The sequence below is a fragment of the Tinamus guttatus genome, unplaced genomic scaffold (genome assembly GCF_059628265.1).
Source record: "Tinamus guttatus ecotype Peru unplaced genomic scaffold, ASM5962826v1 Tinamus_guttatus_pri_ptg000403l, whole genome shotgun sequence".
Classification (NCBI taxonomy): Eukaryota; Metazoa; Chordata; class Aves; order Tinamiformes; family Tinamidae; genus Tinamus; species Tinamus guttatus.
Genome location: NW_028288937.1, coordinates 2,760,765 through 2,775,410, shown reverse-complemented (window position 1 = coordinate 2,775,410; position 14,646 = coordinate 2,760,765). Strand labels below are relative to the sequence as shown.

At 44.4% G+C, this 14,646-nt stretch overlaps 1 protein-coding gene across 2 annotated transcripts in view; it reads right to left on the bottom strand.

Moving 5' to 3' along the window:
• Window positions 1-14,646, bottom strand: part of SNAP25 (synaptosome associated protein 25) — a 66,488-nt gene that overhangs the window by 29,234 nt on the left and 22,608 nt on the right. For both annotated transcript variants that reach the window (XM_088531300.1, XM_088531299.1), the window contains exon 2: window positions 278-409. In XM_088531300.1, the coding sequence (XP_088387426.1) occupies window positions 278-349 (72 nt within the window). In that variant the 5' untranslated portion in view covers window positions 350-409. The remainder of the gene's footprint in view (window positions 1-277; window positions 410-14,646) is intronic.

Sequence of the window (14,646 nt, the reverse complement as noted above, 5' to 3'; positions counted from 1 at the left end):
TATTCTGCATGTGTCTCGTCCCAGAAATCTTGTGACAAGTGCAGGAATTCTGCTCGCAGTGACAGCAGTGTAACTTGGGAGCAACTCAGTGTCTTTGACTGAGTCACTGTCTGTCGCCACTGGAGAGACTGAGATTTGAATGGGGGTCAGCTTTCCCTCAAATAAAGCTGACAGAAAACAGAATCAGCCCTATAAATCCTTAACCAGCTCTGCTCCTGTGTCTGGACATGTCTCATACAACAGGAACCCCAAGTTTTTCATTAGTAATTGGCCTCACTTCATCAGCAAGCTGGTCGGCACGCCGCTGCATTTCTTCCAACTCATTGCGCATGTCCGCGTCTTCTGCCATTGTAGCGGTGGGTGTGTTTGTGGAAGCTGCAGATCAAGGGTTTGTGTTCAGCCTCTGAGTCTGGAAGACAGCAAAAGGGAAAAAAACAGTGTGGTTAAACTGCCTCTGCTTAAAGCACCGAACTTAAATGTCAATGCCCCAAAGTGCTTTTATTACATTAGTGCCCTCACCCAAACTCTTTCATTCTGGATAGCAATTCTTATATGTAGGTTTATATGTGTATGGAGCACACAGGATTTTTCAAGGTAATGTTTTATTCTTGCACTGTTAATCACTCTGAAGGAACAAGAATGTATCCTTGTCATACTCATTAAAGAAAAACAAACTGTTTTTCCTTAAGGGCAGCGTTTCAAACGCTATACAAATTGAAGCTGGATGTTCAGGAGGCATTGTTTGCTATCAGAAATGGGCTTGAGATCCATTCATTCTTCTCTAGAATTAAAAGCAATCTTAGGAAGGAGTTAAAGGTCAAGTCTGTACCCATCGCATCCTATATTTCAGCTGCATAGCTTGGAGGGCCTAATGGTCAGCTAATGTATCTCCAAGGAAACTAAAGACGAAGGAACTTTGTTGATTTTTATCAGCTAATGACTTGTCCAAGAAACTCTAGTGTAGACTCTGAAATACTTACAGCTAAACTCGCTAAAGATATCTATCTGGAAAACTTCTTCATTTCAGGGGAATACACAGTATGACCTAACTGGTACCTAATGTTGACCCCAGATGGGTCAGATTTTGATCTTAATTATCTTAATTATCTTTTTTTGCGACAGGATAATATCACTAAACTCATCCTAACCAGAGATCCTGGTGCAGCCCATTAAGTAGACCTTCTTTTTGTTATAAATTGGAGCTATCTTTGATTACTGAGAATGGCTTGATTAAGAAAGACAGGCCCTCCTACCATCTGTCAGGTCTTTATAGCAACAACACTGGCTTATTTCTCTGTTTGATTCAAGCATGGCACGTTGCAAATTACTGCTCACTGAATGTTAGATTCGTTCATCGCGGGAAAACCTAATCCCAGGTACAAGGAAGATGGAAGAGATGTGGGGGATTAAGATTAAACAACAAGAAAGCACATGGCATCATGCTCAACTACAGGAGCAGGATAAAAGCAGCCCATTTCAGTAAAACTACTGTAGGAGAGTAAGATCCGAAGGGCTGTTTTCTGCCCTGTCTTTGAGATAACGTTCAGCTTTTATGAAGCAGGGTAAGTTATGGCAGAGTTTGGCTCTAAAACTTTAGCAGTAACAACTCTGCTTAAATGAAGAAACGAATCTATTCCTCATCCTACCATACTCTCCATTGGGACAACAGGAGTGCAGGCTGAACAGGTACAGCTGGGGTGGCAGAGATATTTCCTGGATCATATCCTGTTTACTTATAAATGTATAAAGAAAGAAGACAGCTCCTTGCACTTGCTATGCAGCTTCAGCAAAGAATTTGCTGTTTTTCTTATCTAAGAGGGAGTATGTGACCTTCATGCTTTCGCCTTAGCCATGTCCTCAGTTGTGGTTGCTTTTGCTCTTTCAAGCTACAGCAGGAAGAAATCCATCTTGAAGAATCAGCCCTGAAGCTACTGGCACAACATCCTATTTTCATCACTGAAAGCATCACCACATCTCTGTCTGAGGGAGGCTGGCATTTTGTGATGGGTCACACAATATTTGGAAGCCTCAGTATATGCTGGAGAGGTGGCTGGAACAAGCCCACTGGGTTCTGACAGCTGCATAGTCACTGCAGTGTGAAGGATCAAGTCTAAGCAACTCATTTGTAGCCCTAGCTGATGCAAATGCAGAGCTTAATTTCCTGGCTAATATTCCTGCAATATCAGGCACTTCAAGGATGCTCACAAACAGCAGTAAATAAGCTTTATGAAGACTCGGGCATTCTGAGGATTAGGAGGGGAAGATGAATCAGGAGTCAGACCCCTGGAGGGCATGTGAAAGCGTGGGGACATCTTGTGCTGCTCAAGGTCCCCCAGCCTGCCCACACGCTGCTGCGCTGGGCTTTGTGCCCTGTCCTTTGTGGCACACCATGCAGCTCCGGGGGGAGCCCACCCCTGAACAGCAAATGGAGCAGGAAGAAAGGGCAGGCTCCACTGGGATAACAAGAAATTACACGAGCAGAGAACCGCTCGCCAAGCTCCTTTTCCTCTTGGTATGAGCTGGTGCTAGAGCCAGTCAATCATGAATGCCACCATTTCACAATCTGGTTTTGTCCCAAATCAAGACAAAAACCAGCATTTAAATATTTCTGGCAGAGCCTCAGCAGCAGTATACCAGGATTAAGCCTGTGAATCTAGATTTAGTGCTTAAAATATTCTCTGCTTGCCTCACTCACTATGCCAGTAGAATAGCATCAGTGAGCCATAGCAAAAACACAGAAAATTTAAACATGACTTGGATGCTGGTTCTGTATTATGCCTATCTGGTAGTATTTTACCAGCTGCAAAATGGAGATGATGTACCAGACAGAGGATAGGATGCTAACATGGTATTGGGTTCAGTCTCTAACCGTATCCAGTGTGAGCTCAATGACTACAGAAGCATAAGCAAGTGAAGGTGAGATGAGAGAGGCAATAACAAATAGTGGAATCTGTCAGTCAGTTGCCAGTGGTAATAAAAATTGCACAGATAAATCAATTCTCAAGTAGGTTCCAGCCTTATTCTTGATCTTTTGCTTGTTAATTTTTGATCATGAATCACTAGTAGCCTTGCATAGTACAAGAAAGTGGTGAAACTTTGTCATTTGTCTCTAGAGTTATTCTTTGGTTAATTGGAGCCATCAGTTGACCTCTTAAGTGACAGATGCAGCCTATTTTTCACCAACCTTAAAAATGTCAGAGGTTGTAACCAGAGAGATGTTATGTAGCAAGTGATTGAACTTGACAGGTTTATTGAGATTGTTTGGTATTTGTAAAGCACTTGGAATGGACTGAGAAATAGAAAAAAACATTCTTCCAGACAAGTCATTTTACATCAAGTTTTAGCCTTAAACCGAAGTGCCCTGTAGCCATGCTGAATCAACTTTATTTAATAGAAAAACCATGTACAAAAATCAATAAAGGTTACTCATTTGCTCACTGTATGATAAACTGCATATATTCTGCAAGTGTCTGGGTATGGGTTTAAATTTTTGCAGATGTTGCCATTCAAGATGTAGAGAAGGACAGACTGGAGCTGGGATTTTCCTAGAAAATTCCATAGGCATTAGGTACTTATTCCTTTTAGTCATAATACAAAACAACAAAATCTCTCTCTTATCAGTAAAATCCCATAACTATAGAGAGCATGTTTATTTGCTTCAAAGGATATTATTTCTCTACATTAAAAAAAAAAAAAGCACTTTCGTTTCCTGTAATGTTCCTTAGGAAAAATCTGGGGTTTATATATAGTCCAGCTGATGTACTAAAACATGTTGAAACTGAATGATGGCTAAGAAAAGGTAAACCATAATGGGTTTTCTCTCAGTGATTACTGGCTGGATTTTCGAAAGCGAAAAGCATTAATCTTAACATTGGGCCCACTAAAACCTGCTGCTATTTTAGTAAAATGGGAACAGACTGAAGATACTGTTGAAGACTTTGCGGAATAAATTCATATTTTTTTAAATATTAAAAATTTTTGCATTTTTCAAAGCTTGCATATTTTGTGCTCATTCAAGCTAATTTGAAGCAAATATTGAAATCCTGTAATTGTCTTTGAAATCTCCAATACAATTAGACTTAACATCTCAAAATGTATTCTTCATTTTCAACAGGAGCTTACACTTGCAATAACTGTATTACAAATGCAAGCTTAAAAATTCATGAGGCTCTTTTTCTCATTTCACAAAGGGCAAACTCTTTGGGTTCACATGCAAACACACACTAGACTGTCTTAAAAGAAAATGAAAGTCCAAATATTGTTAAAAAATTGTGTGTTTCATGGACCAAATTATGCTCTAATTTCTAGATAAGTGATTTCAAGGACTTGATGTCTTGTATCAAATTCCCTGTGAAACAATCTTATACGTTTTACCAGTACTGGTACAAAAGGAAAGCAGGAGATTAAAGGTTAAAGGAAAATTCAGAGAGAAACTGGCTAGTGGAAATGCATTGCCTGTTACAGTTTGAATTCTGCATCTGCTATTTTAGTAGTCCTGGGATGCAATAAAGAATCTCATTGCAAGAACATTGCGTATCATTATGGAGTTATACTAGGGTCTTAGAGAACCCTGCATGTATCCCCAGAGAAAGAGAGTTTCAATGAGTGACCTTTGAAAGCAAATATTTACTTTAAGGTGATATAAACACTTCAGTGCAATAAATACAGACAAATGAAAACGCTGCAATTTACAGAGGTGAAGGCAACCCTGCAATAAATTGTTCTTTTTTAAGCACTCTCACTCTTATTAAAGGAAACATCTATTTTTCCCATGGATATTTGCAGCCAGGGGATGACTGCATTGGCGTATTCTACTAAAAATGTCAATACCACACATTATGCTTCTCCCTTGTAGGGCTGAGTGAACCTTGCCACAGCAGCATAGCACTATTACTGCTACAGAAAATCCAAAGAGAATCTTTGGTCATCAGGTATCTCAGGGAAGATGTAGAGTCATTTAAAGTTAGATGCTTGGCTTGCAGCTGTTCCTCTTTTAATTTGCTCTGATGGAATAAGAAACACATGCTGACAAAGGGGGAAGAAGATGGATGACAGCTGGTGGACAACTGTCTTCTCCTATATGGTGCTGTGATCCATTCTGTATGCTGTGCAAGGCAGGTTCAGTGATGGGATGGGACCAGTCATTAGCTACTTCTGGAGCTTTGTAGGTTCTTCTTCTTGAGGTGTGCATCATTTTCAACACCACACCTTCACAGCAGGGTCTCTGCCTAGCTAAGAGCTTTCTCAAAGTCAACTGCGTGGAAGGTTTGCACCTTCACCAATTTTACCATGCTTCCTAGGCAGACTCTTTGTAACTAGGTTGTGAGAAATGGATTGGCATTAACTGCAGAGCTCAGTGTAGTCTAGAGACTGCCTTTAATGTGAGGAAGGGAGTGAAACAACTTAAAAAGTGAGTATACATTGGGAGAGGACTTTTAGCTACAAATGTGTGTTCATGATGCTAACAGCAGCAGGATCACATTGAAACTGTGTTTTGAGGATGTAGTGTCTGAAGGAAGTTCCCAGCAGAAAGGGAAGAAAGGCTTGTGTGTGCTGCCTACAGTCAATGTGACAAAAACAGCTGGTGAGAAATTATTTAAGGGAGTTGGGAGTGTAGCTTTTATATGTTTTGCCTTCTCAAAGGAGTCCCCCACAAGTTCTAATCTTATGGGTTTGATCTTCTGTCATTTCCATTTTACATAAAGCTTACTAAAACTAATACTGCCTAACAGAAACATTTCCTGCTTTTGCGCTTCTTGTAGTCGATATGATCTAAAAGCACTTGAAGAACAAATTAGCTAATTATTAATGAGAAACCATATTTAAAGATTTTGTGCTATTGTATAAAGCAAATAAAAAATAAATATTTTTTCATTTTTATAAGTTTAGATTTTAAATAGGTCTGAAATAGTATCTTGAGGAAGGAATGTTTCTTGTATCAGTTCTGCAGCTCAGGCTGTCACTGGGATATTGGTCAAGTTATCCACAAGATTTTTAGCAAAGTTACTATCTATCATATCCAAAAAACTGCCTTTTTCATGTTTGCATTGCTAAGCTAAAATGCAACATTTCTGTTTTTGGAGGGGGTTATGCTAATATGTGACACAGACACCTCACTGCTCTGCTATTGCTCTCCCACAGTGGGTTGCTTGCAAGCCTTTGGGCACAGCTTCACAGCCCAGACTAACAGAGTGTGGTGATAGCTGATTTCACTCTGTTCTTCACTTGATATTCAGTGAAGAAGAATAATGCCTCCAGGTAAAGGCTTGTCAGGAAGTTGCTTTGGAAAAGACAGGCAGTGAGATCTTGCAGATCTGATATTCAGGAATTGCATGCTAGTTCATCACAGTCTCCTTGTGTAGCCTCAGACAACTTCATGCCTAGGGCTTGTTTCCATTGGCTAGAGAGAGGTTCCCCAGAGCTATGCGAGATGCTCTAGGTATTTGCTTTTCTGCTGCTGGCTGTGCCTGTCAGCCTGTGCAGATGTCTTGGATACCCTCTGATAGGGCTGCATCTGGGTTTAAAAACTGAATCCATCTCTCAGCTATAAAATGAAGATTAACTACTACTTTTCCTTCCTGCCTTGTTTAGTGGAATTGCAGGCACTTTAGGACATAAATTGACACTCAATTTGCGGATGTGTATGATGTAGGACTATTTATCCAAAAAAACACATAGTATTTTTGGATAAACACTAGTGGGAGTGACGCCATAATCTCACGTTGTATCATTATGGTCAGAGCCCCTATCTGTGTGGAAGAGAAGTCTCCAGTCAAGGGCCAAAATGAAGATATCAAAGAATAATTAGATAAAATTATGAGTCCTGATTTTTGCTGGAAATTTATTGGAAAAAAAAAAATGAAAAGTGGTTTTCCTATGGGCTTCTATTACTGTAATGACATAAAGCTCAATAGAAAAAGATTTTTTACTGTGGATGCAATTGCGTGGTATAAATGTACTTCTAGTGAAATTACTTTTTCCTGTAAATGTGGGCACCTCCATCACTGGTAAACCCCTGATCATTAGCAGATAAATAATTATGATCGTGCATATACGCAGTTGCAGTACAGCCAGCAAATCATGTTGACACAACGGCTCTGTGCCTCCTGGTTCTGCAAATAGGGAGGTTGTGAGCAATACATCCCACGCTTCTTCCCCAGGCACTGCGGCAAGAGCAGAATGACAGGTTAAAAAAGTTGTCTTTGAGATCTCAAAGAATAGCAGGAGGTCCTAAAAGAAATGCCTGGAGCCTCCTCATTAAAACAAAGGAAGTCATTGTTGTCTTTCAGTTGACAGGCAACACTTCTATTTTGTAAGGCTTCAGCACATGCACATCTCTTTAGCAGGTTCCTAACAGGAAAAAAGTGCTCAGAGCAGCCATTTTGTAATAATTTCACTTCAGAGAAATAACAACTTGACTTCCTATCCCTTTTACTGCTAATAAAACCACTTTAGAAAATAAACCTTTCAATATTATCTCTTTGCAGTCATTTCCAAAGCTATATCCCACATGCTGCTTCTTTTTTTTTTTTTTTTTTCTTTTCCCGACAGCAACAGAAAAATATCACAGGTGAAAATGTTTGTCTGGCAGTGACCAGCCAGAGTGGTGGAGGATAAAGAAACCCACATACCTGAAGGAGGCTACAGGCAGCACAGAGGATACTGAACAGAGGCCCTGACTGAACAGGCTGCGGTGAGTCAAACTCCCTGCTGTTGTGGATAGCTGTGCTTTACAGCTTGATTTGTAAAGTGGCAAGCAATGTCCTGTGATTCCCAAGGTTTGCTGTGTTCCCCCTACTCCTGTTAGGAGCTTATTCCAGACCATCACTTTGTGTAGAAAACATTTCACTTCTGTCTCAAATTAATTTACAGACAGTTAATACTAGCTTATTCTTGTGCCAGTGTTGTTCTTAAATAGTGGCTTAAATGGTTACTCTCCTTCCCTAGCCTCTCTTTCTCTCTGAGGGTTATATAAACAAAAATCGTAAGCTTTCTCAGTATTTCTTATGACATGAATGAGCACACTCTGTTACTCCTTTCTTGGTACATGGACTATTTGTTCCTCTGATCATCCTAGCAGTTTCTGGTTTTGCTGGTTTGAGTTTGGTTTGGTTTTCCTTGGGAATGGGTAGCCAGCATTTCACAGTGTGTTTTAAATGAGGGTATAGGCTTTGCCAGGCCTTAGTACTTCCTTATCCCTGCAGGTGATACCTCTTCCAAAATACCCTACAACCTCGCCTGCTATTTGCATAGCTAGATCTTGTTGGTGGCTCAAGAAAAGAAATCCAGGTATTAGTAGAGAGGATTAAAGGAAATGACTTGACTTCTGGCAAAGTTATTTGCATTCTGTAGCCAGAATCTAGAAGAAAAATAAGGGGAATCTCCACAGCTAGAGGATAAGATTTGCAATTGTGCTATGCTTTTCAGTGTAATTCACTCGGGTGCTTCTCAAAATACTCACTCGCCATCACTGCAGCAAAGTTGCAAATATTACTTCTCTTTGATTATATTCTGCCTTGTGTTTTTCTACATTGCTCCTTAAGCTGCTAAATCTGATTAATGGACAGTTTTAGAAGCTAAGGTGAAAGTCAAGCCGCACTTCAAGTTGGAGGAAGTGTCACACTGCCATTAGCATGCTTAGGCTTGCAAGTAGGGCTGCCAAGAGACAAAATGCTGTTGGATCCTGGCAGTATGTTAGTGGTGAACAGTGCAGGATGTGTGTGTGTGTATGCAAATGTTTGACAGGAGGGTCTTGGAGTCTTAAAGACTTCTGTGCCAGATTTTCCTGGGCTTCTACATGCCCCCTCATGTTTCTCTTATATGTATCTATGTATCTAAGAGAATTATTGGAATATGTTTGTTGAGGGATTCAGGAGAGAGTGATGTTTAGGAAAACTTGGTGACAGCTTTTCCTGGGGAGCATAAAGGGAGTTCCCATGAGGCTGTACAAGATCTGTTGCATTTGCCATCCCTGAATTTGGGGAAAGAAAGAGGCACAGAAGTCCTGGCCCCAGCTGTGATAGACAGCATGGAATGGAGGCAGTCGAGAAGTTCTGCTTCTTCCAAGAACCCCCATAACCTCGTCAGATTCCAAGCAGGCCCTAGCTCTTCCTCTTGATACCATATATGCATAAAAGCTTCTTCCACATCTGCTAATCTAGTTAATCGGCACTTCTGCTAAGTGTCCACATCAAAGCTCACCCTACAGTGAAGGCTGGATTCAAACCTGTGCAGTGATAGGGAAGCCAGTGGAAGGCAAAGGCAGGTGCAGATATACCAAGAAGATGCTCTGGATCTGCTTCCATCCACCCCTGGCACCAGTCTCCACAAAGGTGTTCAGCAGTCGTACGCACTGAAGCATAGTGCTCTTTTTCCTCTCTGCTTAACCTCTTGCTCATGGCCCATGAACAAGCGCTGTTTGCAGATGGTGCATCTGCATCTTGTTCAGGGGGCTCGGGAAAGGGAGCAGGTCACAGTTTGGGAGGGAGGTGGGCAGAGACCAACAGCCTGTTCCCTTACGTCTCCAGCAGAGCCCCAAAGGATCTGATTCCAACTTCTCAAGTTGCTGTGGAATATAGCAGTTTAACTGTGTGTTTGCCTATTAACTACATCCTGGAACTTCAGATGGCGTCTGTGAGTCAGGAGCACTTCAGCTACATAAATGTAATGCACTATGAAAAAACTACAGTAACTCAGTAACCCGCCTGCTCATTCCTTTGCTCGTAGTCATAGAATCATAGAATCATAGAATGCTTAGGGTTGGAAGGGACCTCTAGAGATCATCTAGTCCAACCCCCCTGCACACGCAGGGACACCTAAAGCACGTGGCACAGGGTGGCATCCAAGCGGGTTTTGAAGATCTCCAGAGAAGGAGACTCCACAACCTCTCTGGGCAGCCTGTTCCAGTGCTCTGTCACCCTCACTGTTAAGAAATTTTTCCTTAAGTTCCTATGGAATTTTTGATGTTTCAGTTTCCGGCCATTTCCTCTAGTCCTATCAGTGGCCACCACTGAAAAGAGACCATGACCATCTTCTGCACTCCCTCCCTTGAGGTATTTATATACACTGATTAGATCCCCTCTCAGCCTTCTCTTCTCCAGGCTGAACAAGCCCAGCTCCCTCAGCCTCTCCTCATAGGGCAGATGTTCCAGGCCCCTGATCATCCTTGTAGCCCTGCGCTGGACTCTCTCCAGCAGCTCCACATCCCTCTTGTACTGTGGAGCCCAGAACTGGACACAGTACTCCAGATGCGGCCTCACCAGGGCTGAGTAGAGGGGCAGGATCACCTCCCTCGACCTGCTGGAGACGCTCTTCTTAATGCAGCCCAGGATCCCATTGGCCTTTTTGGCCACGAGGGCACACTGCTGCCTCATGGTCAACTTGTCGTCCACCATGACACCCAGGTCTTTCTCCGCAGAGCTGCTCTCCACAAGGTCAGTCCCCAGCCTGTACTGGTGTCTGGGGTTATTCCTCCCCAGGTGCAGGACCTTGCACTTGGCCTTGTTGAATTGCATGAGGTTTTTCACCGCCCAGTTGTCCAGTCTGTCCAGGTCCCTCTGGATGGCAGCTCAGCCCTCTGGGGTATCGGCTACTCCTCCCAGTTTGGTATCATCAGCAAACTTGCTGAGGGAGCATTCTGTGCCTTCATCCAGGTCATTGATGAATAAATTGAACAGGACTGGACCAAGGACTGACCCCTGGGGGACCCCGCTAGCCACAGGCCTCCAACTAGACTCTGCACCGCTGATCACCACTCTCTGGGCCCTGCCATCCAGCCAGTTCCTAATCCATCTCACTGTGCACTCATCTATCCCGCACTTCCGGAGCTTGCCCAGGAGGATGTTGTGAGGGACGGTGTCAAAAGCCTTGGTGAAGTCGAGATAGACGACATCCACCGCTCTCCCCTCGTCTATCCAGCCGGTCATTTCATCATAGAAGGCTATCAGGTTAGTCAGGCAAGATTTCCCCTTGGTGAATCCATGCTGACTACTCTTGAGCACCTTCTTGTCCTCCATGTGCCTGGAGACAACGGCCAGTATGAGCCGTTCCATCACTTTTCCGGGGACGGAGGTGAGGCTCACTGGCCTGTAGTTGCCTGGGTCCTCCTTCTTGCCTTTTTTGAAGACTGGCGTGACATTGGCCTTCTTCCAGTCTTCCGGCACCTCCCCCGTTCTCCAGGATCTTTCAAAGATGATGGAGAGCGGCTTAGCTATGGCATCTGCCAGCTCCCGCAGCACTCTGGGGTGCATCCCATCAGGGCCCATGGATTTGTGGGTATCGAGGTTCCTTAGGTGCTCTCTGACCCAATCTTCCTCTACCCAGGGCAAGTCTTCCTCTCCACCCGCTTCTTCTCTTGCCTCTAGGGCCTGGGGCTCTAAAGGGCTGCCCTTGGTAAACACCGAAGCAAAGAAGTCATTGAGCAACTCTGCTTTTTCTGTGTTATTTGTAACCAAGGTGCCCATCCCGTCCTCCAGCGGACCCACGTTCTCCCTGATCTTCCTTTTGCTGTTAATGTATTTGAAGAATTTTTTGTTGTTGTTTTTAACGTCCCTTGCCAGCTTGCCTTCCAGACGTGCCTTAGCTTTCCTTGTCGCATCTCTGCACTCCCTGACTATGTTCCTGTATTTCTCCCAGGGGGCCTGTCCTTTTTTCCACATTCTGTATACCGCTGCCTTCTGCTTGAGCATTGCCACAAGCTCCCGGCTCATCCACGCAGGTCGCCTGCCCCCTCTGCCTCCCTTCCTACACACAGGGATGCACTGTTGCTGGACGTGGAGGAAGTGCCGCTTGAAAACTAACCAGCTCTCTTGGGCCCCCCTGCCTTCTAGAGCACTAGCCCATGGGATTCTACCGAGGAGGTCTCTGAAGAGGCTAAAGTTGGCCCTCCTGAAGTCCATCGTCGCAAGGCTACTTACAGCCCTGCCTCCTCCTCGCTGAATCGTGAACTCCACCAACTCATGGTCACTGCAGCCGAGGCTACCCCCCACCTTAACATCTCCTGCTAGGCCCTCCCTATTTGATAGCACGAGGTCCAGTAGCCCACCTCTCCTCGTCGGCTCCTCCACAACCTGCATCAAAAAGTTATCGTCGACGCTCTGCAGGAACCTCCAGGACTGCTTATGCCTGGCTGTGTTGTCCTCCCAGTTGATGTCGGGGTAGTTGAAGTCCCCCATGAGAACCAGGGCCTGTGACCGTGAGGCAACATCCAGCTGCCTATAGAAGGCCTCATCAACCTCCTCGTCCTGGTCAGGTGGCCGGTAGCAGACACCCACCACAGTGTCTCCCACATTAGCCTGCCCTCTAATCCTTACCCACAAGCTCTCAACTCGCTCATCCTCGACTCCCAGGTTGAGCTCCATGCATTCCAGTTGCTCTCTCACATAAAGAGCAACTCCACCACCTCGCCTTCCCAGCCTGTCCTTCCTAAAGAGCACATAGCCTTCCATGGCAGCGCTCCAGTCGTGCGAGCTATCCCACCACGTCTCTGTGATTCCGATGAGATCATGACGCTGGGACCGCACACAGATCTCCAGTTCATCCTGCTTATTCCCCATGCTTCGCGCATTGGTATACAGGCATTTCAGGGAAGCAACAGAGGCCACAGGTTTCCCAGGAGGGGTGAAAGAGGACCCTCTGTGGTCATTTCCTACCCTCACTTCCCCACTACCATACTCCCGCTGGACGCCATTTGACCTGGGCTGTGCGGTACTGCTTGCCGCGTCAGTGTGCCACTCCCCTTCCCCCTTCTTGCCTAGTTTAAAGCCCTCCTAACCAGGTTGGCCAGCCTTTTGGCAAAGAGACGTGTGCCCCTCTTGCTAAGATGAGTACCATCGTTCCCCACTAGCTGTTGGTCATCAAACAGAGACCCATGGTCGTAGAAGCCGAAACCCTGTTGCCAGGTCCAGCGGCGCAGCCAGTTGTTTAGCTGCCATATTCGCCTTCTCCTCCTTGAGTCCATTCCCCTCGTTGGCAGAATGGAGGAGAACACCACCTGGGCACCTGTACCTTTGATGGCCATCCCTAGGGCTCTGAAGTCTTGCTTGACGTCCCTCATTTTCCCCATGGCATCATTAGCACCCACATGAATCAATAGTAGAGGATAATAGTCCGACTCCTGAACTACTCTTGGGAGCCTTTCTGTGATATCCTTTATTTTGGCCCCAGGCAAGCAGCACACCTCTCTGGAAGTCCTGTCAGTGGACATGACTTACAGATCAATGCCCTACCAAGGGCATTGCTTCTGCTGTGGGTAGAGAGTCTCTCCATGTATCTTAATGAGTCAAGAGGAGTAGGCCCACTGGCAGCTGGGATAAAAAATGGAATGCTAAATGAGCGGTTGTTCTTCTTTACCAGTACTACTGCTTTTACATGCTTCATATGGGATGGCTGATGATTTTGGTAGCTGGGTAAATACGAAAGAAAATTTTGAGGATAAAGAACAATAGCTCAGTATTTCTGTTAAAAAAAAGATTGGCACTGACTTAGTTAACATCAACATCTATGATGTCTTACCTTTGATTTCAAACTGATAGATGGGAATAAAGCTTTTACTTCATGATATTTCTTATAAGCTGTCAGCAGACTCAGGAAGACAAAATTTCATTTATTTCTGCCTATTTCACACTCAGAGGATTTCTGTGCAGTCTATAACACACATCGTCCCCAGCTTCTTGGCACTATTGTACCAGTAAGACCTTACTCTTAGAGTCTCACTTTTCATATGCTCAACAGCACTTGATAAAGGTGTATTTGTTGAATTAGCTGTTACACAAGACTCATCCTTTCACTCCTCTCAGTCAGTACTTGCATTCAGCTGTTAGGGGACATCAGGTGATGCTGCCTCACGTGTCCATGACACTGAGTTTCTATCTCCTTTGGTCCAGTAGAGGTGACTGAGTCAGTAGAGTCCCTCTGCCTGACAGGTAAGATGAATCCGTTTTTGCTTTTTCCAACTCTAAATCAGGGTATGAGACTAGCCATGGGAGAGACCATGGTAATGAATTGACATTGCCAGGTTTTCAACTTCAGCTTCTACCTGTAAAGTAGTTCATTCAGCCTTTTTGCCCTAGAAACTGTTGTCTTACAGAAATATTGTCATCTTGCAGCTGCAGCATTGCGTTGCCAGAGCAGCACATGTGCGCTTTGTTGCTAGGCCAAAGGGCTGTGACTTGGCCGTGACTTTTGTGGGTAGGTTTTTCTGGCTTTCAGTGCATTTGTTTGGGGACTGAGGCAAATGCATGGTGCCAAAGGACACCTTCTTCTGGCAAGACTTGGCAATGTAGACTCTGGCCTATGCAGCTATGACCTTCACTGGGCCCACCTCTTTGGAGAGGTACCAGTGCAGTGACTCATGTTCCCAGTGCAACCAGCTGAAATGCCATCTCCTTCTGACTGGACAGCAAACATGATATGCAGTTTGTCCCCGCTGTGTAAAAGCTTATACTCCTCCTGAAAAGCAGCAGTCAGTGCAGTGTTGATCTCTAGCTTTCCATGAGCTCTCCCCAAAATCTAGATCTCTTTCTGCATTGACCCTTGAATATTTAAGAGCCTCAAGTGCGTTTATAGCTGTACAGCACCTTACAGTAACAACTACAAAGCAGAGCTAGAAGGTGTTGGGGCAGGACATTTACAAAGAAGGACCACAGC